General features: G+C 38.3%; 3 protein-coding genes across 5 annotated transcripts in view; all 3 read left to right on the top strand.

The window, feature by feature from the left end:
• Nucleotides 1-27,010, top strand: part of LOC126585743 (E3 ubiquitin-protein ligase At1g63170-like) — a 37,104-nt gene that overhangs the window by 4,393 nt on the left and 5,701 nt on the right. The window lies entirely within an intron of this gene.
• Nucleotides 5,902-9,078, top strand: LOC126585738 (sodium/calcium exchanger NCL2-like). 2 transcript variants are annotated; one of them, XM_050250233.1, is made up of 7 exons: nt 5,902-6,289; nt 6,819-7,007; nt 7,196-7,377; nt 7,576-7,697; nt 7,786-8,056; nt 8,271-8,579; nt 8,771-9,078. In XM_050250233.1, the coding sequence occupies exons 1-7, from the start codon at nt 5,917-5,919 to the stop codon at nt 9,017-9,019; spliced, it is 1,695 nt and encodes a 564-aa protein (XP_050106190.1). In that variant the 5' UTR covers nt 5,902-5,916; the 3' UTR covers nt 9,020-9,078. The 2 variants fall into 2 exon arrangements, with proteins under 2 accessions (XP_050106190.1, XP_050106189.1); XM_050250232.1 differs by having other exon boundaries at nt 6,819-7,097.
• LOC126585742 (sodium/calcium exchanger NCL2-like) lies at nt 10,408-25,209 on the top strand. Of its 2 annotated transcripts, none has more exons than XM_050250243.1 (7): nt 10,408-10,795; nt 23,092-23,211; nt 23,386-23,567; nt 23,781-23,899; nt 23,993-24,215; nt 24,431-24,739; nt 24,922-25,209. In XM_050250243.1, the coding sequence occupies exons 1-7, from the start codon at nt 10,423-10,425 to the stop codon at nt 25,168-25,170; spliced, it is 1,575 nt and encodes a 524-aa protein (XP_050106200.1). In that variant the 5' UTR covers nt 10,408-10,422; the 3' UTR covers nt 25,171-25,209. The 2 variants fall into 2 exon arrangements, with proteins under 2 accessions (XP_050106200.1, XP_050106199.1); XM_050250242.1 differs by having other exon boundaries at nt 23,092-23,280.

The following is a 27,010-nucleotide window of genomic DNA, read 5'->3' as shown; positions in this document are numbered from 1 at the left end:
TTAGAACCCCAATGGCCCCTTTCGTTGTACTGGGTCGTCGCTGACGAATCAAAGTCATACCGGACGTAGTTCGAGATCGGGACGTTGCCGGAGGCGTAAGGAGAGCAGGGGTGGAGGACGTAAGCAGAGTGGGGGGGGGGGGTGGAGATCGGGATGTCGCCGCATGTTGGTCGGCTTGTGCCCTCGGAAAATCAGCTCTGAACCCATTTGTTGGAACTGTGTCGGAAGGAGAAGGGAGGAAGAAGACATCTTTTTTTTTTTTGTAAATTTGTAATTTTGTAATGTTTAATTTTTATTTTATTTTATATTTTTAATATCCATGAGGGATTCTTATTGACATGTGTGATTCTTCATGTACCAAATCTTGAAAATCACGAAACTTAGTGATAGTAAACTGAGATTTACCCTAAAAATAACAAGGGTCAAGATTGTGCTAATGTTTAAGGTCTTATTTTTTAAATCACTACGTCTCAGGTTCAAACCCTCTTCATTTTCAGCCTAAATTAGTGAAGAATATTTGCATGTTAAAAAAAAATAAAACTAAGGGTATGTTTGAAAGAGATTTTGGGATGTATAAGTACTTTAAAAGCAGCACGTGAGAGGTATTTTTTTCATAAAATTACTTAAAAAATCATTTTAAATATTTTATAGAGAAGCACATACGAGGGTGTTCTTCATTTATCCAACAAAGAAGTCATCCTTGATGACGTCCCATTCCTTCCTTCCCCGTCGAACTGCCTCTCATCGCGGCTTCACCATTGGAGGGTTCCTGATAAGCAATCGAATTGCACATGAACTCAGGGAAGATGGGAGTTAATTCGGCTGTTCGGTTTGCTTGTGGACGTGAACTCATCGAATTGCACATGAACTCACGGATCGAAACCCACTTTACACTACACCGCATCACACATGCTGACATCTATAATTTTCCTATGTAAAATCAACGGTACAAATTTTGAATTCAATGATTTAGACCCCAAAGTTTCTATATAATGATTCTTCAACCCTTTGATTATGTAGACGTACATGGGTTGGGCGGTCACTTGGTTCTTGTTGTATAGCATTAGGTTGACGGTAAGACTATTATTCCTGCATATGCTTTTCCTGTTTTGAAAAAGGGAACAGTTGGTGGCTTCACCACTACAATTTTTTTTTTCAAAGATCGGAAAGACTCATAAAGACATTTTAATCTTTTCATGATCATATCATCGTGTTATTCACTAGCGTCAGGAATCGATTCTAGAACGGATTGTATGAAATAAGGGACTGGAATTCATTCCCAACCATTGAATCACCCGTGATGATTACTCTATCGTGCATGCATATGTGGGTTCGACTAGTTCTCGGGAATAAGTGAAAGTAATTTAAAACACCACTTTGTTAGTAGAATAAAAAGACTATTGTAGTCATTGATTATGCATGTGATGCAGAAAAGACCAAGGGTCTCGAAAAGACAAGGGGTAGTAATTTGGGAATCGCTCAACCAAGGGGGACGAAATCACTCACTTCTCTACTGGGATAGAACCTAGGAATCACTTGACCAGGGGCAACGGATTCACTCACGTCGCTAATCGTGGATTCACTCGACACGACCAAGTCTCACATTTGATTTTAAGGAGGAGAAAACTCACTCTCTTCTTAGATTAACTTTAATTCACTAAAATTTCACTACTTTAAGGATACATATGAAGCCCTTTAAATAGGGAAAATACAAAGCATTGGTATACTAAATATTTAAGAGTAGGATAGTTACTAGGCAATGCAATTAAAAGAGAAGGTCACAAAGGTTTTGAGAGATGAGAAGTCACTAAAGCCTTAAATATATTTGTTCCCCATGCACTGCATCATTCTACTCTTCCAAAAAAAACTTGTCCTCAAGTTTGTATCTTTTTAATCTTGATTTGAATTTAGGTTTTCGACCTTCTCAACAATATGCCATCAGTTGTAACGTCCCCAAAACTTGATCTTTAACATTAAAAAGCAAATTTGAATAGCTCCTTCATCACTTGGTCGTGACTCGTGACCACAATTTTACATGCCCATAGCTTATTGATGAACTTAACATTAGACTATCAATCTTCTCATCTTGAAAAAATCCAAATCCTTCGTATTTTGAACTTTCCAAGCTGTAAATATCTATCAAAGCATGTTCTTCAACATTCACTTCAACGTTAGCAACTGTTTGGATAGGAATCATCAAAACACCATCCTCCGAACACTCATCATATAGTGGAGGTAGATTCCAATCAATTCTTTGTGAATAAAACAGATCCTCCTCCATAAATAACATACTAGAGTGGCCTTCATATACCTAATTATTATTCATTGGAACAAGATGCTGGTATATCTCTTCGTTGAAAAAGAAACCGCACCTTGTAGATTTTGCACAAAACGTACACCTTTCACTATTTGCTAGCAAATTGCTGCAAAAAATTTGACTAAGGCATTGTCTGTGTAAGATCCCACATCGTCCATGAGAGTGATCCTTATATGTATATTTTCATCCCTACTTAGCACAAGGCCTTTTAGAAGCTTAGCTTCGGAGTTCATCGGAACTCGGAAGTTAAGCAAGTAACCCGCGAGAGCACTCCCATGATGGGTGACCTACTGAGAAGTTCTCGTGTGAGTTCCGAGAAACAAAACCGTGAGGGCGTAGTCAGGGCCCAAAACGGACAATATAGTGCTACGACAGTGGAGCAGGCCCGGGATGTGGTGGACCTCGGGTCGGGATGTGACAATTGGTATTAGAGCCTAACCCTGGCTGTGGTGTGTCGATGAGGTCGTCGGGCCCCTTAAGGGGGGTGGATTGTAAGATCCCACATTGCCCAGGGGAGTGATCTTATATGTATATTCTCATCCCTATCTAGCATGAGGTCTTTTGGGAGCTTACTGGTTTCGGAGTTCATCGGAACTCGGAAGTTAAGCGAGTAGATGGGTGACCCACTGGAAAGTTCTCGTGTGAGTTTCCAGAAACAAAACTATGAGGGCGTAGTCGGGACCCAAAGCGGACAATATCGTGCTACGGTGGTGGAGCGGGCCCAGGATGTGGTGGACCTCGGGCCAGGATGTGATAGTCTGTTTTGTTGGAAAGTGGACTCCCAGACCTTTCCAATGATAGGTAACCTTTTGGGTGACTCGAACAAAGAGAACTGAAATTTAAAAAAGTGTATAATCAACAACACGATTTTTTATTTTTTCCTTTTAACTCCACAACAGAGAACCTGTTCTGATGCCACTTGATGCAGAAAAGACCAAGAGTCTTGAAAAGACAAGGGGTAGTAACCTGGTAATCGCTCAACCAGAGGGGATGAAATCACTTGCGTTTCTACGGAGATAGAACCTGGGAATCACTCAACCAGGAACAACGGATTCACTCACAGCTAATCGTGGATTCACTTGACATGACCAAGTCTCACACTTGATTTTAAGGAGTAGAAAACTCACTCTCTTCTTAGATTAACTTTAATTCACTAATTTCACTACTTTAAGGATACATATGGAGCCCTTTAAATAGGGAAATTACAAAGTATTGGTATACTAAATTTTAAGGGTAAATTATATAAAACTACCTCAACTATTGGGTCAGTCACAGTTTCATACCCCATATTTAAAAAATTTCAATGTCATTCCTCATCTACGATTTTTTTACAATTTCATACATTATGTCAGTTTTCTGTCAATTGTTCTGTTAAATGCTGGCGTGGATTGAGACGAGGCCCACTCCCTGGCCCAACTGGATTAAAAAATTAATTAAATTTAAAAAAATTAAAAAAATTAAAATCATTTAAATATTTTTATTTTATTAAAAAAAAATGGGACCCATCACCCACCCCTTATCCCATCAAAATTTTTCCTCGCTCCCGTCTTCCCCTAACCAAAACCAGAACCACCCCAAACCCAGATCCCACTTGCGCCAACATCCCCCCACCCTCCTCGGCCACTTATCCCATTCCCCTACTCTTCTCATCTTTCCTTAGAAACAAACAATTTTTGAAAAAAAAATCCATAATTTTTTAATTCTCGGCAAACCCAACCAAATTTCTCAGCACACCTGCCGTCGAAGCCTGCAAGACGGGTGTGTTGCCCTAGAAAATGTCCAAGAGTGACATGTTTGTCGTCTTCCTGCAGAAGCCCTACAAGCGCCTCCATCGTCGAGTTCCTCGATTCGGCGCTTTCTATTTAGAGCCAAGTCACTAGGTTCCGACACTAGGCCTGGACTGTCTCTCTCATGGAGGAGGAGTTGCTGACGGATGAGACATCGGAGTCCAGAAGGACGCCGCTCTTGATCAAAATCTCGGCATCGGCGACGTGCTGTTAAGGCGAGCCAGGATCAAGTCGATGTCGCTCTGGGTGCGGAGCTTGCCGGTTGATTGATTGGCAGTCTAGTTCTTTCATTGCTTCTGCTGGCTCTCTGTAGAGAGAAAGTGAAGAGAGGGAGAGTTTGGGGGTTTGCTTTTTAAGGTTTACAGAGGAGAGAGACGAGAGAGTGTGGGATCGGGTCGAGGAGGTGGTTGCAGAGGAGAAGACAAGGGGGATCGGGTCGGGTTCGGGCCTGTGAGTGGTATAGATCTGGTGGAATGGAGGGACGGAGGTGAATAGAGGGATGGGGAGTCGAAGAGGTGGCGAAGGAGAGGTTGGGGTGATCGGAGATGGGTGAGTTCGATGTTGGGGTGAACTGGGAATAAGGGGTGGGGTGATGGGTTTGTAGGGGATGGGTCCCACCTTTTTAAAATAAAATAAAAATATTTAAATGATTTTATTTTGTATTTTAATATTTAATTAATTTTATAATCTAGTTGGGCCAGGGAATGTCCCCGCCTCAATCCACGTCAGCATTTAACGGAAAAATTAAAAGAAAACTGACGGAATATATGAAATTGTAAAAAATTCATAGATGAGGTATGACATTGAAATTTTTTAAAGATGGAATATGAAACTGTGACTGACCCAATAATTAAGACAGATTTATGTAATTTACCTAAATATTTAAGAGTATGATAGTTACTTGACAATTCAATTAAAACAGAAGGTCACAAAGGTTTTGAGAGATAAGAAGTCACTAAAGCCTTAAATATATTTGTTCCCCATGGTATCCCATGCATATGACAAGAAAAAGAAGACTATTGTAGTTGTCGGGAACCTAGAAAACAAGCTTTTGCTTCACCAAAATTCAACCCACCTAGACCACTCTGCAGCCCATGTTTAATCTTTAATCATTTTTTTTTAAATTAAAAGTAAGCATTGAAAAATCTTAGTACTTTGATTAATTAACTCAGATTCCGTAGACAGATAAGATAATGAAAGAGACCTACGTACGAATACTAAAGCTCTCTGCTGATCTTCATATGAATCTCCTCGGGCGAATACTTGTTATGCTTGTCATCAATATAATATATTTTGTTACTACGTGGTTATTTTAAATAATAAGAGTGATAAGACGTTACATATTTTAAACTACTCTAATTTATTTGAAAGAAAAACTCGATATTTGAGACAAACTGATCTAACTTTTATACGCACAATACAATCGACTAGTCAAGGTATTTGTCAATGTGTGCATTTATATTTAGAGAGTTTCATTACTTATATCCAAAATGTTATGCAATAATTAATGTCATTGTGGAGCAAGTATAGAAGAATATATGTGGTCAAATTGTTTAAAAATCCAAATAGGTAGGTAGCTGTTTCTGTAAACCTGCCACATTATATACATTACCAACTTTTGTTCTTGTTCAAAATTTAGAGGACGGAAAAGATGGATTTTGCTTATGTCAGACAACTTGTATGATTTTTTTTGTCCATTTTTTCTGATGTCACAACTTGCATGGTATCGATCTCCATTTAAACCTAATTAACCAAGCACCAAGTTTCCTTCTCATTGACATATTTTCATTACAAAGCTAAGTGTCTCTCGATATGTCAAGACCAGCTCTGTTCATCATTTTTCTGGTCCTCCAACTGGTCCATTTAGGAAGCGGCCGGATTGTTAGAGACTCCGGTCTTGTATCCAATGGAATAAACGATGAAATAAGCCAATCTTCAATCCTCGAAGCACTGAATCTTAAATCAGATTCTGTGACTTGTGAACCAATTTTTGGCTTCTTGCCTTGTGCAACTTCAGTTTGGGGGCTTCTTTTTCTAGTAATCATCTACGAGGTCTTGCTCTCCCTCGCAGATCAGTATGTTTCAAGAGGATCTGAAATCTTCTTTGAATTGTTTGGGACTGGTGTCTTTGGTGCTAGTGCTTTCCACCTGCTTGGCTTGATTCCACAAGTTGGAATGGTTCTTGGTAACCTCTTTAATTTCTTCTCAAGCCTCAGCATGTATTGTTTGTTATCACCTCATCGATCGTCTTCCTCTCTATAAAATCTATTACGCTATAAATCTAGGTGTACAGCTTCATAGTTTGTCATTTTATAATTGTTTCCCGACCATAAAAATATGAGGAGCAGGTATAAAGAAGACAGAATTTTGAAAAATTACAAAAAAAAAAGTACCTAATTTATGATAACCATAATATATTATGGCATCAAAGCAAACTATACGCAGGTGTTGAATCGTTGATCATAACAACTCACGTGTTTAATATGTATTGTTCACGCGTTAAATTTAAGTAACCTTACATGTGACAAGGTGTGCTAAGAGTGTGAATGAGTATTAGAGGATTAATAGTATGATTTTGACTTGCCTAGTAATTGCTCGACTATTTGGAGAAAGTTTAGAAGTTTTGGTTGTAACTTTTAAATCAAAGTAGAAATATGCATGACATGTATTGTATTTTGTAAATTCATGACAGAAATTCACATTTTGTTCCCCAGTAATTGGAGTTACAGCAACTACAGAAACTGTGGAGGAAATGGCAGAAATGAGCATGAGCATGCTTGCAGGATCATCAATCATGATTCTTACCCTAATTTGGGGTTCTGTTGTTGCTTTTGGTAGCTCCGACCTCTCGGAATCTCAAACTTTATCAAATCCAGAAAATAAGAAACCCTTCAGTTTAACTGGTTTACTTGCTGTTGCTTTCGGTAGCTCTGACCTCTCGGATTCTCAAACTTCATCAAATCCAGAAAATACGAAACCCTTCAGTTTTACTGGTTACTTCTCTAATCTTCACAAACACTAATCAACACTCACAGAAAGAAAGAGCTCTAAAATATGACAACTTGATGTGTAAGTAAACATGGTTGTGCAGGTTCTGGTGTAAGAACTGATGTCGAAACCCAAGATACTGCAAGAATCATGATGTTCTCGTTGATCCCATATCTCATTCTTCAGCTGGCAAAAATCTTGACTTCAACCACAGCGGTTCGAGTTGTGATCTTAATTGCTCTACTGATTGCATCTGCATTCCTTGCCACTTACTTCATTTACCAGGTAACACAACTTCAAGAATATAAAATCCGCTCGGCAATACTTAGATAATAGTAAAAGTTCGATTTATTGTGTCTGAAAGATGAAATAACTTAATAAGAATTCGAAAAAGACTGAATGTTTTAGCAATGATGAACACAGTACATAAGTTAGAAATGTTGTATTCGTGAACTTCGTAATTGACAGAAAAAAATTATGCAGTTCTTTCAACCATGGATTCAGAGTAGAAGGCTTGAATATTTGCTACGTAAGTACATACCGAAAAACATACTGCCGAGTCTTATGACAGTAGGCGGAAACCCTAATGTATCTATTATAAAAGGGTAAGTACCCGGTTTCTGTTTTTAGTTCACCTAAATCGTTGAAATGGTATGATCTTATCATTTAGTCATTTTCTAAATTTATTTGCAGGCTGTTCCATAGAATAGACAAGAATCATAACAAATACATATCATCAGATGAACTTAGAGCATTGATCCTAGGAATACAAATAGAAGAAATAGGTCTGGATGACGATGATTATGTATCAGAAGTGATGAAGCAATTTGATCTCTCTGGCGACGCTCAAATAGCTGAGACGGAGTTTGTGAATGGAATCTCAAAATGGATTAATCCAGCTAAGCCCCCTGCCAACGATAAAGGTCATGAACATACATCGCTTTTCAGAAGAATTAATTCCAAGGTATAATTCAGCCCCGGTAAGACTATACTAGTACGTTTTTTTTACACAAGCAATATTTTACTTTAAACTAATGTGAACCCTGGAGAGAGCGACTTGAAATTACCTGCATAGGGGAGGAGCACATCTGCTATAACGCCCGCATTTGCCTGATAGGACTAATTTGAATGATTATAAAAACTAGAGTTTCATCCGGGTCATTAAACTGCACTTGCAGAATGAGAAATCTATGGAAGATCAGCTTACGCCGCTGATCTCTAAGAAAAATGGGACTAAGGGTGCTGATACATCGTGGATGAATCTCCTGAAGGCTGCTTTTCTAATTATTCTAGGAACTGCCATAACGGTTTTTCTTTCAATGCCCCTCATGGTAAGTCTCCGAAAATTTTCCACTGCTGCAAGCATCCCTTCTTTCGCGGCCTCGTATGTTGTGATACCCTTGGCTACAAACTACAGACTGGCGCTAATGTCAGTAACGTCTGCCAAAGAGAAGACGGAGGATGCCATCTCTTTAACACTTTCTGAGGTCTGTTTCTCTCCATGAACTCAAATATATTGTTTTAACTACTATCACACGCTTGAGCGTCTAATGATGTCAAACACTTATTCTCCCGATTTCTATATCAAAATTTAGTCCCTAATACTTTCCGTGAGCAAAACACAACACTGCAACCCCATATGATCAATATTATCTAACGTTTGAATTGTTTTCTGCAGATTTACACAGCGGCGTTCATGAACAACATTGTGGGGTTGGTCATATTTTTGGCGCTCGTTTACATACGAAATTTATCATGGGACGTGGCTGCTGAAGTTTTAGTTGTTTTACTTATTTCGACAGCGGTTGGTTTTTCTGCCAGCTTCAGCAGAAGGTTCCCATTTTGGACATGCATTCTAGCATACATTTTGTACCCAATATCACTGCTGCTGGTTTATGTTCTTACCACTGTTATCGGATGGTCTTAAGCCAGCAGTTTCGCGACTACCAAATATTATTACAGCAAAATACGCTTTCATTGTAGCCATCTAAATGTTACAGCAAATATAATCCAGACTAAATAAAAACATAAACTTAAAGATCACCTTTCTATAAATTATAGTAATTTGAAATACCGTAAAAGTTAAAGTAATTTAAAATACCTCTTTGCTAATGAAAAAAAAAAGAGACTGTTGTAGCCATTGGTTATCTTTATGTTAGTCCAAATCTCTTGTCATAAATGCATTGGGATACAAAGATCCTCATACTGATGAAGGAAAAAAAAAACTAGAAAGCAAGCTACTGCTTCACCAAAATCTATTGAGAATTAGTCTCACGTTAATAGGAGGAGGAACCTTGCTTGAGCTTATAAAATGTTGGACTACTCCTCATATAGTCAATTGATTTTATGGTGAAACTTCAACTTTCTTTATGGTATTAGAGCAGGTTGTCCCATGTGTGAAGCCAAATGGTCACACACGCTCTACGTCATCCTGTTATGTTGTCTACATGTTAGGCTTGAAAATTCACCACAAGGCGTGTCGAGAATGAGTTTCACATTGATGAGAGGAGAGACCTTGCATGAGCTTATAAAAAGTTAAGCTACTCCCCTTATAACTAATTAGTTTTTTTGTGGAACTTCAACTTTCTTTAAAATCAACCCCCGTCTACCATTCAGTCTGTAGACTGCAGCCCACGTTTGGATATTTAACCATTTTTTTAAATTACAAGTTGGCATTGAAAAATCTTAGTAGATTCTGCAGACAATTAGGATACTGGCCAATACTATAGCTCACTAGTGAATCTTCATATGGATTTATTTTATTAATACATTAATATTTTTACATTAAGAGTTATTAATTTGTTTCTACATTGTGGTTATTTTAAATGATAAGAGTCATAAGACAATACATATTTTAAACTACTCTAATTTATTAGAAGGAAAATTTAATATTTAAGTGCAAGAAATACATTGTCATGACCAACTGACCTAACTTAGATCATATAATTCGATACACTATTCAATTTATTCATTAATGTGTGCATTTATATTTAAAGAGCTTCATTACTTATATCCAAAACTATGCAATGGTTGATGGCATTGTGGGGCAAGTGTATAGGAATATGTTTGGTTAAATTATTTAAAAAATCCAATTAGGTAGCAGGCAGCTTTTTCTGCAAACCCGCGACATTATCCTTCGTTCTTATTGTTGAAAATCTAGACGAAGGAAAAGAGGGATTTGCTGATGTCAAACAACTTGCTTGATTTTTTACCTATTTTTGTCTGATGTCACAACTTGCATGGTATTGATCTCCATTTAAACCTAATCAAGCACCAATTTTCCTTCTCATTTGTAATAATTTTTCATTACAAAGCTGTGTGTCTCTGGATATGTCAAGACCAGCTCTGTTCATCATTTTTCTGGTCCTCCAACTAGTCCATTTAGGAAGCAGCCGGATTGTTAGAGACTCCGGTCTTATATCCGATGGAATAAACGACGAAACAAGCCAATCTTCGATCGTCGAAGCACTGAATCTTAAAGCAGATTCTGTGACTTGTGAACCAATTTATGGCTTCTTGCCTTGTGCAACTTCAGTTTGGGGGCTTCTTTTTCTGATAATCGTCTACGAGGTCTTGCTCTCCCTCGCAGATCATTACATTTCAAGAGGATCTGAAATCTTCTTTGAATTGTTTGGGACTGGTATCTTTGGTGCTAGTGCTTTCCACCTGCTTGGCTTGATTCCACAAGTTGGAGTGGTTCTTGGTAAGATCCTTAATTTCTTCTCAAACCTCAGCTTGTATTGTTTGTTATTAGTTCATCGATCGTCTTCCTCTCCTCTATATTGTTCTTCATTTCACAGAAATAGACAATTAAAGTACCATTTTGAAGAATAAGAAAAACCTTGAATAGTCTGAGTATTTCTCACTGACATTAACTGTTATTAATCAGCGGAATTGCACTAATTATAAAAAATGCAAGTCATCAAAGATTGAGTCTTGAGTTAGTAGTATGATTAAATTCTCTAAGGGGTGGATGGTCAATGTTAATCCTCCTTCATGCATATTCATCCATCAAGAAGTTGGAGACTATTTTATTAGTCAATTGCCAGCTTGGTTCATTTTTCTTAGCTTAATATTTGTTCTGAATACAATAAGGGAAAGAATAGTTATTTAAAACAATAATATATTTACAGTCTATTCTCTCTTTTTTATTTCATCCGGTATATACAATGAATTCAAAAGGTAACAACTCTGCGAATCCCCGACCATGTTACCATGTCAACAAAAATAAAAGGGTAAAAGACTGTTTACTACCCTCATGTTTTGTGATTTTCAACATTTAGTACATCAAGTTTTTTTCATCTCAGATTCATACCTAAAGTGTAAATTTTGGGACAGTCTCATATATCCGTTAGTCAAATTGTTAAATTTGCCGTTAATTGTGACGTGGCGCCATGACTGGACGCCACGTGCCATCCACGTTTTTTTTTTCTTTTCTTCTGCAATTTTTTCCCCCTTTTTCCTTCCCCTTCTTCTCCTTCTTCTCCTTCTTCCTCTTTCTTCCTTCTCCTTCTCCTTCTTCTTCTCCTTCTTCCTTCTTCTTCCTTCTCCTTCTCCTTCTTCTTCTTCTTCCTCCGAATCTGGGGAAGTTTTTTTTTTGTTTTTTTTTCTTCTTCTTCTTTCTTCTTTTTCCTCCTTCTTCTTCTTTCTTCTTCTTCTTCTTCTTCTTCTTCTTCTTCCTCCGACTGCAACCTTTTTTTTTTTTTTCTTCCTCCTTCCTTCCCCTTCTTCTCCTTCTTCCTTCTTCTTCCTTCTTCTTCTTCTTCTCCTCAAATTTGGGGAAGATGAAGGTTTTTTTTTTGAGGAAGATGAAGAAGAAGGAAGAAGGAAGAAGGAGAAGAAGGGGAAGGAAGGAGAAAGGAAGAAGGAGGAAGAAGAAGGAAGAAAAAAAAAAGTTGCAGTCGGAGGAAGAAGAAGAAGGAAGAAGAAGGAGGAAGGAGGAGGAAGAAGAAGAAAGAAGAAAGAAGAAAAAGAAAAGAAAAAAAAACCATCATCTTCCCCAGATTCGGAGGAAGAAGAAGGAAGAAGAAGAAGAAGGGGAAGGAAGAAGGAGGAAGGAAGAAGGAGAAGAAGGAGGAAGAAAAGAAAAAAAAAACCTTTATCTTCCCCAGATTCGGAGGAAGAAGAAGAAGGAAGAAGGAGGAAGAAGGAGAAGAAGGGGAAGGAAGAAGGAGGAAGGAAGAAGGAGAAGGAGGAAGAAAAAAAAAAGTTGCAATTGGAGGAAGAAGAAGAAGAAGAAAGAGGAAGAAGGAGGAAGAAAAAAAAAAATTCCCCAGATTCGGAGGAAGAAGAAGAAGAAAGAGAAGGAGAAGGAAGAAGAAGGAAGAAGGAGAAGAAGGGGAAAGAAGGAGGAAGGAAGAAGGGGAAGGAAGAAGGAGGAAGGAAGAAGGAGAAGGGGGAAGAAAAAAAGAAGTTGCAGAAGAAGGAAGAAGAAGAAAGAAGAAAAAAAAAACGTGGATGACACGTGGCGCCCAATCATGGCGCCACGTCACAATTAACGGTAGATTTAACAGTTTGACTAACGGATGTATGAGACTATCCCAAAATTTACACTTTAGGTATGAATCTGAGACGAAAAAAACTTGATGTACTAAATGTTGAAAACTACAAAACATGAGGGTAGTAAACAATCTTTTACCCAAAATAAAAATATCAGAGCAGGTAAAATAAGAGAGAATTTTGAAAATTTACGAAAAAATGGAACTTTAACGAAAAGCTCCCGATACTGTTCAATTTAACAAAAAATCACATTTTTAAACTAAAAAGTCAATCCTGATATTATTCACTTTACCCTTTATTTTGTTTTTATCATTAAAACTCAAAGTTTTCAAGCCATTTCCATGAATTTTCCTAAAAAAAAAAAGTACCTAAACTGTGATGGCCATGTTGGGGCTTAAAAATACTTCACTACTTTTGAGATGTTTATCTCACAAAGAAGAATGTAGTGCAGCTGAATTGATAGGCAAGAGAAAGAAAGTATACTCAAAGTATTACACAAGACTTTTATTCACTCACAAACTTAGTACAAGATGAAACATTCAAACACTCTTAGAAGCTTTATTGCTTCCTCTCACTTCTCACTTGGCACTCTCACTTAGGGCTGGGTTCGGTTTGAAACGGTTCGGTTTTTAGTCAAAACCGAAACTGAACCGAAATTTTGGTTCGGTTCAGTTCGGTTTAATTTTTTTCGGTTTTTTTTCGGTTCGGTTTTTTTCGGTTTTGATTTTTTTCGGTTCAGTTTCAGTCCGGTTCGGTTTTTTCCATGATTTTTTTTTTTAAATTGGAAAAAATCTGCAACAATTGATTGCAAGCACTGAAGATGCAGAAACTTATTGGGTGTTGGTGCAAATGAATATGAACTGGAACAAATCTGCAAATCTGCACTGGAACAAATCTGCAAATGAATACGAACTGGAACAAATTTGCAAATGAATACGAAAATTACAATATAAAATCCCAACAAATCTGCAAAGATTATAACATGCAAAATCCCAACTAATAATTAAAAGAAAAACCCATTTTAATTCAGTAAATCACAATATAAATGAATACAAAAATTACAATATAAAAACCCAACAAATCTGCAAAGATTATAACATGCAAAATCCCAACAAATAATGAAAAGAAAAACCCATTTTAATTCAGTAAATCACAATATAAAATTATAAATCATATTAGTTTTGATTCGAAAATTACCTGTGAGAGATCGGAAAACCCGGATTCGAATCTTCCAATTTAGAGGGCGTTCTGATTCGAAAGGGGCGAGGGAAAATCATGGTTTGGAAGAAAGAATCCGCGAGGAGGACATGAGAAGACTGGAGAGAGAGTGATTTGGAGGAAGAGAGGAAGGAGAGAGAGAGAGAGAGAGAGAGAGAGAGAGAGAGAGAGAGGATGAGGAAGCAAAGGCAGAGAGAGGAAGCAGCGGAGGGGAGTGTTTGAAATCTGAAATGGGAAGTGAGACATAGTGTGAGACGGCTAGGGTTTGTAAAGTTAAGAAATTTTATAAAGCATTAAATACAAGAAACCTATAAATATTGTACTGGTACAATTATAACAACTCAAAGCCTACAGTCAAGTTGGCTGGCAGCAACTAATCCCAAGCTGTAGGGAAGGGGTTCAAACCCCGGCGCCAACATGTTTTTTTAAAATTTATATATGATTTTTTTTTCGGTTCGGTTTGGTCCGGTTCGGTTTCCGGACCTCAAAAACCGAAATCGAACCAACCAGATTCGGTTCGGTTCGGTTTGGCAGTTTCGGTTCGATTTTTTTCGGCTTCGGTTCGGTTTGGTTTTCGGTTTTTTTTGGTTTTCGGTTTTTTGAACCCACCCCTACTCTCACTTCTCACTACTTGCTCTCTTAGTTGTTACATCACATAGCTTAGCACCTCACCTATTTATAGGCAAGGTTTGCCAACTTTGGCATTGCTAGAACTTTGTAGCTAATGCTTAACAACCACACATTTTTACAAGATTCTAGAGCTTTCTACAAAAAACCTTAGATATTTATGCATGCATTCCACCAACTTGAACTTTGCTAGAACTCTCTAGAATGTGCATGGATCTTTCTTTGTGTATGGGTCGGATCAATTGTCTTGGGCCAAGACAAGATTACAATTCAACATCCCCCATTAATCTTGTCTTGTGACACCGATTGAGTTCCTCAGTCTGATAAAGTCTTCTTGTTTGAGTGGTTTAGTGAATATGTCCGCAATTTGGTCTTGAGACTTCACGTATTCCACTTGCACATCCTTTTTTGCAATACACTCTCTTATGTAATGATAACATGTATCTATGTGTTTGCTCCTATCATGGAATACTGGATTCTTTGCTAGAGCTATTGCAAACTTGTTGTCGACATAGATCTCTGTTGGTTCTTCTTGTGGCATGCTTAATTCTTTCAGCAAGTTTCTTAACCAGATTGCATGACAGACACATGAGGTAGCAGCTACGTATTCAGCTTTGTAGGTAGAAAAAGTGACAATCGGTTGCTTCTTCGACATTCATGTGAATGCAGTGTCTCACATGAAGAACACAAATTCAGTAGTGCTTTTTCTATCGTCGGAATCTCCTGCCCAATCACTGTCGCTATATCCTACAAATTTATAGTTACTAGAACTTGAATATAACAAGCCAAAGTTAATAGTACCTTTAAGGTATCGAAGAATTCTTTTGGCGGTCTTCATGTGTGTAGTTGTGGGATTCTCCATGTAGTGACTGACTAATCCGACGACATAAAGAATATCTAGTCTTGTGCAAGTCAAGTGGTGCAAGCTTCTAACTAGACTTTTGAAAAATATTGGATCTACGCTTTCTCCTTTGTCATGCTTGGTGAGTTTGACTCCGCACTCCACTAGCGTGCTTATGGGCTTGCAGTCGTCCATTTTAAACTTTTTTCAGTATCTCATTTGTGTAGCTTTCTTCGATGTCGGTCATCTCGAATTCTTTGGTCATCACTCTCTTGAACTCTTCAAATATGCTTAAATTACTTCCAGTGAAGATTAGATCATCCACATATAAGCACACAATCAAAATATCTCTATCTTTGACTTTGACGTAAAGAGCATGTTCATGAGGGCACTTGGTGAAGTTGTTCTCTTGGAAGTACTTGTCAATGCGACTATTTCATGCTCGTGGTGCTTGTTTTAACCCATAGAGGGCTTTCTTTAGCTTCAGAACTTTGTCCTCATACCCTTTGATTTTGTTGATGCACAAAATCGGAGGTCTTGGAACAACATAAATCCGACCGTGAATCTGCAAGAAATGTAAATAACACAAGATGTATCGTGGTTCACCCCAATGTTTGGGCTACGTCCACACTGATGTTGATTGTATTTCTCTGTAACTGTATGTATGGATTACAAGCTTAAGGGGAGTCCCTCTGAGGAAGAGAGTGTTATTGTGTTTGTGAGGGTATTGCCCTCTGTTGGGTTCATTGAGACCAATTTGTGAGGGGGGATGAGTCCCCTTTTATAGAATAAGGGGCTCCTCATTTTACATAATTATGGGCTGGGTAATGAGGCCCAAATATTGAAGCCCAATGTGTCAAGGTTTGAGGCCCAATATGTGTGGTACTAACAGTAGTCCCCCAAGTTTTCAGTCAAGAGAGTCTTTTGGCTGGAGACTTCAAATCCAATCCATGTATGGGCCAAAATGGCTAGATCTCTTGAACCAGTACTCAACCCAAGGCAATGCTCAACATAAAGCAATACTCGGCTAGAGGTATCATACGTTAAGAGACTGCTCGGCTGGAGGCAATGCTCGTTGCGAAGTTGCTCGGCTAAAGGCTATGCTCGCGGTGAGGCGTTTGCTAGGCTAGAGGCGATGTTCGTTGTGAGGCGGCTCGGCTAGAGGCTATACTCGCTGCGAGGCGGCTCGGCTCGTGGTATTCCTCATTACAAGTATCTACTTTATGTCGACATGCACTCAGTATGAGTTAATTCTCGACATGACTCGAATCCGCTTGTCAGGTTCTCATATTGGGTCTATGTGTTGGATCTGCGGATCGGGTCCGTAAGTCTGGTATTTGAGTGGGGGCCATACGTAGGGTCATCGAGTTGGGGCTATCTGTAGGGTCATCGAGTTGGGTCCAGGCACATAGGTGTCCCAACAAGCGAATGTCCGAGCAAGTGAGTGTCTAGTCAAACAAGAGATCACTATGAGCATGTGGCTCATCAGTCTATAAATCAGCAACAATGTTGATCAGTGGATCTAGTTGCTCAATAATTTCTGACAATAAATGACAGTATAAGTATGAACGTATAATGAATAAATCAAATTGACAAAGTTTGTCAAGGCAAAATATTGTACTATGTGCCTCCTATAAATAAATAATAATTTATTCAGTCGTGTGGTAAATCACATGTTGTATAAGCGACATAGTTTAATGGCAGTCACAATATTCTAGGCCATGAATAAATATTGCACATATACTTGGGTTAAATATATATCATTAGGTGATGAATAATATATATATATATATATATATATATATATATATATATATATATTATATTTTCCTTCGTGGGGCTATTCTGGGATAGTGGGCATGTGACTAATAATAATAAAAAAAATTAAAAAAAAGGCAAGCCCAAAATAATGGGCTGGAATGTTGTGTGGAGGGCAAAGGTCTATATGCCCAAAAGAGTCAGACCCTCTATTATAACCAACCAGGTGATCAAAAGTACGTCTAGTACTCCAAATTTATTCGGCACTCTGCTGCTATTATCACTAACTAGGTGATCAAAAGTACGTCCAGTACTCCAAAAGTATACATGAGCATCACTCATGTCAAATCATACATAAACATTCATGACCATCATTCATGTCAACATTCATGAGCATCACTCATGTCAATATTCATGATCATCACTCATGTCAACATCCATGAGCATCACTCATGTCAATCAACATAAACATTCATGAGCATCACTCATGTCAATCAGCTTTAAAAGCTTCATTTACAGAGCTCTAGCTTCAAAAACTTCATTTACAAAAGCTCAAACTTCGAAAGCTTCATTTACAGAGCTCTAGCTTCAAAAGCTTCATTTACAGAGCTTTAGCTTCAAGAGCTTCATTTACAAAAGCTCTAGCTTCAAAAGCTTCATTTACAGAGCTCTAGCTTCAAAGCTTCAACTTTCAAAGCTTTTCCTACAAAGCTTCAGTGCAGGGTATACAAATACCACCTCCGAACAACCGCCACTTTGGCCCATACAAGGATTCAATTTGAAGTCTCCAACCAACAAATCCTATTGACTGAAGACTTGGGGGACTACATTATGTACCATATATTGGGCTTGCACAACTGGGCCTCATGAAAAATACTTGGGGGACTTAGCCCATTATTTATGTATTGATGAGTGATCCCTTATTCTATAAAAGGGACTCCCTCATTTTCATTAAAGAGCACCCATCACTTATGTATTGAGGAGCGAGCCCTTATTCTATAAAAGGGACTCCCTCACCATCATTAGAGAGCATCGCCGACTGCTGAGTAACCGCCTCGCCGCGAGCATCACTCCTAGCTCATCACTTATGTATTAAGGAGGGAATCCTTATTCTATAAAAGAGACTCCCTCACCATCATTAGAGAGCATCGCCACCAGCTGGGCAACCGTCTCGCCGCGAGCATCAACTCTAGCCCATCATTTATGTATTGAGGAGCAAACCCTTATTCTATAAAAGGGACTCCTTCACCTTTTACGCTACAAACCAAGCCAACCAAGGCAACATAAGCCACAAGCAGAGCAGCCTCGCAACATGTGCTACTTCTAGTTGAGCATTATTTCAGATTGAGCACCGCCTCATATCGAGTATCAATTCAAGACAACATCTAGTTACTTCGGCCCACACATAAACTGAATTTCAAGTCTCCAGCCAAAAGACTCTCTTGACTGAAGCCTTGGGGACTACTATTTGTATCATACTTAGGGCCTTCGTATTTAAACCTCGTATAAATACTCGGGGGACTCAAATGTAATTATGTAATAAAGGAATGGGCAAATATGTAATAAGTGAGGAGCCCTTATTCTATAAAAGGGACTTCTTACCCTCACAATTAGGGGAAACCCTCTCACCCTCACAAAGCTCATCTCTCTCAAGCTTTCATGCTCATAAAACAGAGAGCCCTCTCAAACTCTCCCTTTCTCTAGGGGACTCCCCATCACTCTTGTAATCCATACATATAGTTAGAGAAATATAATCAGTGTGAACGTAGCCCAAACATTGGGGTGAACCACGATACATCTTATGTTATTTACATTTCTTGCAGATTCACGGTCGGATTTACGTTGTTCCAAGACCCCTCCGGTTTTGTGCATCAACAGATTTCTTAGCCTAACGGTTGCTGAATGTAGACTTCTTCTTCAAGGACTCCATTTAGGAAAGCGGACTTCACATCCATTTGTTTTGAGCTGCCAAAGAAATTAGTAATTGTATAGTTTCCAACCGAGCTACAGGTGTAAATACCTCATCATAGTCGATTCTAGATCTTTGACTATAGCATTTCACCACTAGTCTCGCCTTGTATCTTTCGACCTCTCCGTTGACATTTTTCTTTGTCTTGTACACCCACTTGACTTCGATGGCTTTGTGTCATTTCGAAAGAATAACGAGTTCCCATATATCATTTTTTTGGATTGCTTCGATTTCTTCATTCATTGCTTTCCTCCACTTAGCATCTTGCATTGTTTCTTGGAAGTCGACTGGTTCACAATCAGCAAAGAAATAGAAAAGTGTAAGATTATCAAGTCTTTCAGCTACCTCATAGAGATCTCATATACTTCTTGTGCGTGGTACTTCTTTTTCATTTAGACTCCCACTTGACGATGCTGATGTTGGTGAATTGCCATGATTAGTTGATATTGGTGAAGCAGGTGAAGTAGTGGAATCTTGTTGAACCTCTCTTGCTTGCTCCATTATCCTTTGTTCATTATCTTCTTCAATTTGAGGAAATAAGTGAAGATCACCTACATGCGAGCCAAAATCCCATTCTCTTTCTTTATTGAACGTCACGTCTCGACTGATCATCGTCTTCCCATTGTTCGGATTATACAACTTATAGCCTTTTGAATTTGAATCATATTTGATGAAGATAAACTTCTCACCTTTGTCGTCGAGTTTGGTTTTCCTCTCGTCTGGTACATGTACATGGGCTATGCTTCCAAAAACTCTTAGATGAGATATACCTGGCTTTCTTCCGCTCCATGCTTTTTGTGGAGTTTTTCCCCACACAATTCTTGTTGGAGACCAATTAGATAGGTAGACAACACATGCTACAGCTTTTGCCCACAACTTCTTAGGCAATATTTTACTTTTGAGCATGTTTCGAGCCATGTTGAGGATGGTTCGATTTTTTCTTTCCGCCATACCATTTTGTTGAGGGGATCTTGGAACCATCAAAGGTCGACGAATTCCATTAGCTTCACATAATTCTTGAAATTCCTTTGAAGTGGATTCTCTTCCTCGATCAAATCTCATGGCTTTGATCTTGCAACCACTTTCTTTTTCTATAGTGGCTTTGAACTTCTTGAATGCTCCAAAGGCCTCTGATTTCTGCTTCAAGAAATATACCCAAGTTTTCCTTGAAAAATCATCAATAAAGAGAAGGAAATAATTATTTTTACCGACAGAGCTTGGTTTTATTAGACCGCACACATCGGTGTGAATAAGCTCAAGTGGCTTTTGGGCTCTTGTGATCGACTCATTTGGAAAGCTTTTCCTGAACTGTTTCCCAAGTAAACACCATTCGCAAACTTGATCAGGGTGACTGATGCATGGTAAGCTTCTCACCATCTCCTTCTTAGATAATAACTTCAATCCCCCAAAGTTAAGATGCCCAAAACGAAGATGCCAAAGCCATGATATGTCTTTGTAACATGTCTTGAGACACTTTGCAACATCGTTTTGAATTTTCATAGGAAACATCCTATTCTTTGACATTTTCACATTGGCAATTAATCTTCCTTTATCATCTCTAAGAAAAATGCTATAATTTTTCATGTGAATATCATAACCTTTTTCTAAGAGTTGACCTAAACTCAATTTGTTGCTTTTCATATTGGGCACGTAGTAGACATTTGAAATTAATTGGTGACCGCCATTTTTCAGGGGAATTAGGATGTTACCTTTTCCTTTGACGGGTATTTTGGATTCGTCTCCAAAAGAAACGTTACCACTAACTGATTCATTGAGCTCTACAAACATGTTTCTTCTTCCGCACATGTGGTTGCTGGCACCTGTGTTAAGGTACCATGTATAGTCTTGGTCTCGATTATTGTTCTTGCATATTAGTTGCACAATGCCATTCTCTTCTTTCTCTTCTTTCACATAGTTGACATTTTCATCAGGTTTGCTGTTTGGAGCTCAACATTCCCAAGCATAATGCCCGAACTTTTGACAATTATAGCATTGAACTTGAGATTTTTCATACCTCAAGTTTGAGCATCCTCTTCCACGACCTTTTGTTGAGCTTTCTCCTCTTTTGTAGTTACTATAGTTGTTGAAGTTCCAACCACGTCCATGTCCACGCCCACGTCTGCGACCTCGACCACGACTTTTTTCGTATTAGCTTCTCTTGTTGTCGAAGCTTTCTTCTTTCTTCTTTGGCTGAACATGCGTCTTGATGAGCTGCTCATCATTCCCTTGCCTCTTCTTATGTTTCTCTTCATATGCTTGTAGCGAACCCATTAATTGCTCTATATTAATTTCTTCCAAGTTTTTTGTTTCTTCAATTGTCACGACAATGTGCTCAAATTTGGGGTCCAATGAGCGTAGTATCTTCTCCGTAATTCTAACATCTTCTAAATTTTCTCCGTTTCTTTTTAATTGATTGGAAACAGCTAAGACTCTTTAGAAATAATCAAAGATTGATTTAGACCCTTTCATTTGTAGAGATTCGAACTCACCTCTTAATACTTAAAGACGAATCTTTTTCACTTGTTCGGCTCCTTTGTAAGAGGTTTGAAGCTTCTCTCATGCTTGCTTGGCGGAGGTTGCACTCGAGACCTTCTGAAAACCATTGTCATCTAATGCTTGGTAGATAAGGTAGAGAGCCTTCTTGTCTCTCTTTCTTTAATTTGTCAAACTATCCTTCTGGGCTTGGGTTAGAGTAGCTTCATCTTCTAGCTCTGTGTAGCCTTTCTCCATGACTTCCTAGACATCATGTGATCCCAAAAGGGCCTTTATTTCGATACTCCAATTATCGAAGTTGTTGTTGTCGAGTACTGGAACTTGGAAGGCTGACATAGCGTTGCTAGCCATAACTCTGGTACCACTTTGTTAGGGCTTAAAAAGACTTCACTACTTTGGAGATGTTTATCTCACAAAGAAGAATGTAATGCAGTGAAATTGATAGGCAAGAGAAAGAAAGAATACTCAAAGTGTTACACAAGATTTTTATTCACTCACAAACTTAGTAAAGAGGAAACACTCAAACACTCTTAGAAGCTTTGTTGCTTCTTCTCACTTTTCACTTGGCACTCTCACTTCTCACTACTTGCTCTCTTAGTTATTACATCACATTGCTTAGCACCTCACCTATTGATAGGCAAGGTTTGCCAACTTTTTGGCATTGCTAGAATTTTCTAGCTAATGCTTAACAACCACACATTTTTACAAGATTCTAGAGCTTTCTACAAAAAGCCTTAGATATTTATGCATGCATTCCACCAACTTGAACTTTGCTAGAACTCTCTAGCATGTGCATGGATCTTTCTTTGTGTATGGGTCAGATTAATTGTCTTGGACCAAGACAAGATTACAATTTAACATACCATAATCTTGTATATTGGGAGGAATCTAACTTCGAGGAATTAAAGTTTTACATAAAAGTTTAATTATCTTGGGTCTCTATTTTGTGGCTCGGTTGCTCACCTCTATATATATACATATGGTATCAGAATAGACTATACTCATGTGTTGAATCGTTGATCTCAACAACTCACGTGTTTAATTTTGTGGCTCAGTTGCTCACCTCTATATATTTAACATGACGAGCTTGTTGAGAGTGTGAATGAGTATTAGATTAGATTAGATTAGATTAGATTAGAGATTCATAGTTTAAATGATTTTTTTATATCATATGGTATATTTTGTTAGATTAGATATTGATTAGCCATCGATTGAATTCGAACTCACACCGTCATGCAAGAGCTTAACTCATTTTTACCACTGTGGTAAAAAGCCACTTGCATAGTTTAAAGAGAGTTTTAGCTAAACACTCCCGCTACTATTTACTTTTAACGAAAAATACATTTTTACTTTAAAAAGTCACTTCTGGTACTATTCATTTACAACACATTTTTGTTATTTTGATTAAAATTCAAAGTTTTCAAGTCATTTTCATTAGTTTTCCTTAGTTTTAAATGATTTTGACTTGTATAATTGCTTGACTATTTGGAGAAAAGTTCAGAAGTTTTGGTTTTAACTTTTAAATCAAAGTAATACATTTGACATGTATTATGTCTTGTAAATTCATGACGACAATTCACATTTTGTTCCTCAGTAACTGGAATTACAGCAACTACAGAAACTGCGGAGGAAATGGCAAAAATGAACATGAGCATGCTTGCAGGATCAACAATCATGATTCTTACCCTAATATGGGGTTCTGTTGTTGCCTTCGGTAGCTCCGACCTCTCGGATTCTCAAACTTCATCAAATTCAGAAAACAAGAACCCCTTCAGTTTAACTAGTTTACTTCTTCTTCTCTGATCTCCACAAATACTAATCAACACTCACTGAGAGAGAGAGGTCTAAAATATGATAACTTAATGTGTAAGTAAACATGGTTGTGCAGGTTCTGGTGTAAGAACTGATGTCGAAACCCGAGATACTGCAAGAATCATGATGCTCTCGTCGATCCCATATCTCTTTCTTCAACTGGCAAAAATCTTGACTTCAACCACAGCAGTTCGAGTTGTGATCTTAATTTCTCTACTGATTGCATCTGCAATCCTTGCCACTTACATCATCTACCAGGTAACACAACTTCAAGAATATAAAATCTGCCTCAGCGATACTTAGATGATAGTAAAATTTGACTTATTGTGTATGAAAGATGAAATAATTAACATACTGAAATAATAAGAATCCGAGAAAGACTTTTGATAGTTTAAGCAACGATGAACAAAGTACAAAAGTTTGAAATGTTGCATCCGTGAACTTCTTAACTGATAGAAAACAATTATGCAGTTCTTTCAACCATGGATTCAGAGCAGAAGGCTTGAATATTTGATGCTTAAATACATACGGAAGATACTGCCGAGTCTTCTGACGGTAGACGGAAATGCTAATGAATCCAGTATAAAAGAGTAAGTACCCGGTTTCTGTTTTTAGTTCACTCCGCCTGAATCGCTGAAATGCCATGATCTCATCATTTAGTCGTTTTCTTAATTTATTTGCAGGCTGTTCCATAGAGTAGACAAGAATCATAACACATACATATCAGCAGATGAACTTAAAGCATTGATCCTAGGAATACAAATAGAAGAAATAGGTCTGGATGATGATGATTATGCAGAAGAAGTGATGAAGCAATTTGATCTCTCTGGCGACGCTCAAATAACTGAGACGGAGTTTGTGAATGGAATCTCAAAATGGATTAATCCAGATAAGACCCCTGCCAAGGTATAAATTCAGCCCCGGTAGGACTGTAAGTATTTTTTTTTTTTACACAAGCAATATTTTACTTTAACTAATGTAAACATCGGGAAGAGGGACTTGAAATTACCTGCATAAGGGATGAGCACACCTGCTCTTACGCCCGCATTTGCCTGATAGGACTATATTTGAATGCTTAGAAAAACAAGAGTTTCATCCGGGTCATTAAACTGCACTTGCAGAATGAGACATCTATGGAAGATCAGCAGATACCGCTGATCGTTAAGAAAAAGAAGACTAGGGGTGCTGATACATCATGGATGAATCTCCTGAAGGCTGCTTTTCTAATTATTCTAGGAACTGCCATAACAGTTTTTCTTTCAATGCCCCTCATGGTAAGTCTCCAAGAGTTTTCCACCGCTGCAAGCATCCCTTCTTTCATGGCCTCGTATGTTGTGATACCCTTGGCTACAAATTACAGACTGGCACTAATGTCTGTATTGTCTGCCAAAGAAAAGACGGAGAATGCCATCTCTTTAACACTTTCTGAGGTCTGTTTCATAAACTCAAATATATTGTTTTAACTACTTCACACACTTAAGCGTCTAATGATGTCAAACACTTATTTCTCCCTGATTTATACTCCAAAAGTCCGTCCCTAATACTTTCCATAAACACAGCACTGCAACTCCATATGATCAATTTCATCTGACATTTGAACTGTTCTCTGCAGATTTACAACGCGGCATTCATGAACAATATTGTGGGGTTGATCATATTTTTGGCTCTTGTTTACCTACGCAATTTATCATGGGGTGTCGCTGCTGAAGTTTTAGTTGTTTTAATTATTTCGATAGCGGTTGGTCTTTCTGCAAGCTTCAGCAGAAAGTTCCCATTTTGGACAAGCATTCTAGCATACATTCTGTACCCCATATCACTGCTGCTGGTTTATGTTCTTACCATTGTTATCGGATGGTCTTAAGCTAGCAGTTTCATGACTAATCAAACTCAAACTTTACATGTTCTTCTTAACACTGTTATCGGACGGTACGTATAAGATGTTGGCGTGAGTCAACCCTATTAATTCGGAGAATGTTTGTGATTAGGAATATAATTGTGTTTCCTAATTTAGTTGGGATTCCTTTAATGTTCCTTGTATCAGAATATATGTTTGATATATATTGCCTCCTTGATGGAGAAGAATAGAATGAACGATTAATCCCAAAATCTCATAGTTTAATTTTATCTTGACATCAGAGCAGGTTTCGGCCTGTCTCTTTCTCTAAATCCTAATCTTGCTCACTGACGACTTGATTTCTTCTCGCTGGTTGCTTAACAGCCACTTGGAATTGTACCAAAAGTCTCGAAGCAAGAGACTTCTGTTAAACACCCACACCCAAGTCTCGAAACAAGAGACTAGACCTTCCTTTGAAAATCCCAAACCACAACGTGCTGCAACTATGGCAGATAGCCAAGCAATGGTCCCCATCAAGTTTGACAAGAGGTCTGTTGCGCCTAATGGAGTAAAATCAGAGAGTGGACTGATTAGTTTTGAAGCCCAAAACAATCCCACCCAACCAGCAGATGCTGGCGTCAGCAGCAGGGATGGAACCGGCTTGGCTGGCCCACCATCGGGGACACCCAATGAAAGTTGAATATCAGAGTGCGCAACGAACAAGACTAACAAAATAATAAGAATATTATTAAACGAACGAGAATGCTGAAACGGCTACAAAACCCTAAGATGCTACATTGTGACTAACTTGTTTCTCAAACTAAATTACAAGCAATATTTATAGAGAACTAAACCTAAGAAACCCTAACTAGGATGGGCTAGGCCTAAATCCTAAACTAACAAAGAAAACTCAAATACTAAAATAAACCTAAATACTAATGTTTATACCATATTTAGGGCCTCGTATTTAGACCTCGTATAAATACTCGGATGACTTAAATGTAATTATGTAATAAAGGAAGGGGCAAATATGTAATAAGTGAGGAGTCCTTATTCTATAAAAGGACTCCTCACCCTCACAATTAGGGAGATGCCATTTTCCTAAGTCTCCTTACCCCTCTCAACGCTCTCACTCTCAGAGCTCTCTCTCTCCCTCAAATAAATACAATTAGTGTGGACGTAGCCCAAACCTTGGGGTGAACCACGATACATCTTGTGTTATTTACATTTCGTGCAGATTCACGGTTGGATTTACGTTGTTCCAAGACCTCCGGTTTTGTGCATCAACAACTAATATTTTCCAACACCCCCCATCAAACTCATGACGGTACACGACATGGGTTTGCCAAAGTAGATGTGGATGCAAAACTCCAAATTCCAGTGCCAATGCCAATGCCGATGTCAATACCAATGCAGATGCCGATGCCAACTTCCGAACAAACAAACAAAAAATCCAACCAAAATTTTTTTCCCTTTGCCCGCATGGGCCTCAAACAAGCAACCAATTTTTTTCTTGTTTCTTCCTTTTTTTTTTTTACTCCCCTGTTTTTCCTTCTTTTTTTCCTTTGCAACAATACAGACTTGGGGATACTCCTACAGGCTGCGGCGTTCAAAGGTGCAGAAGCAGAGTCACGGGACAAAAAACGAACGAACAATTTTTTTCTTCTTGCAAACAATCAATACCAACTAACAATTTGAACACGAACGACAACGGAAACAAGCAAACAGATACCAACCCGAAGCAGATTAAATCCTGAAGGATCAAACCTGCTCTGATACCAAGTTGAATATCAGAGTGCGCAACGAACAAGACTAACAAAATAATAAGAATATTATTAAACGAACGAGAATGCTGAAACGGCTACAA

Source organism: Malus sylvestris, chromosome 10 (genome assembly GCF_916048215.2).
Source record: "Malus sylvestris chromosome 10, drMalSylv7.2, whole genome shotgun sequence".
NCBI lineage: Eukaryota > Viridiplantae > Streptophyta > Magnoliopsida > Rosales > Rosaceae > Malus > Malus sylvestris.
Note: the sequence above shows the minus strand (reverse complement) of the source record. Positions and strands in the feature narration are given on the sequence as shown.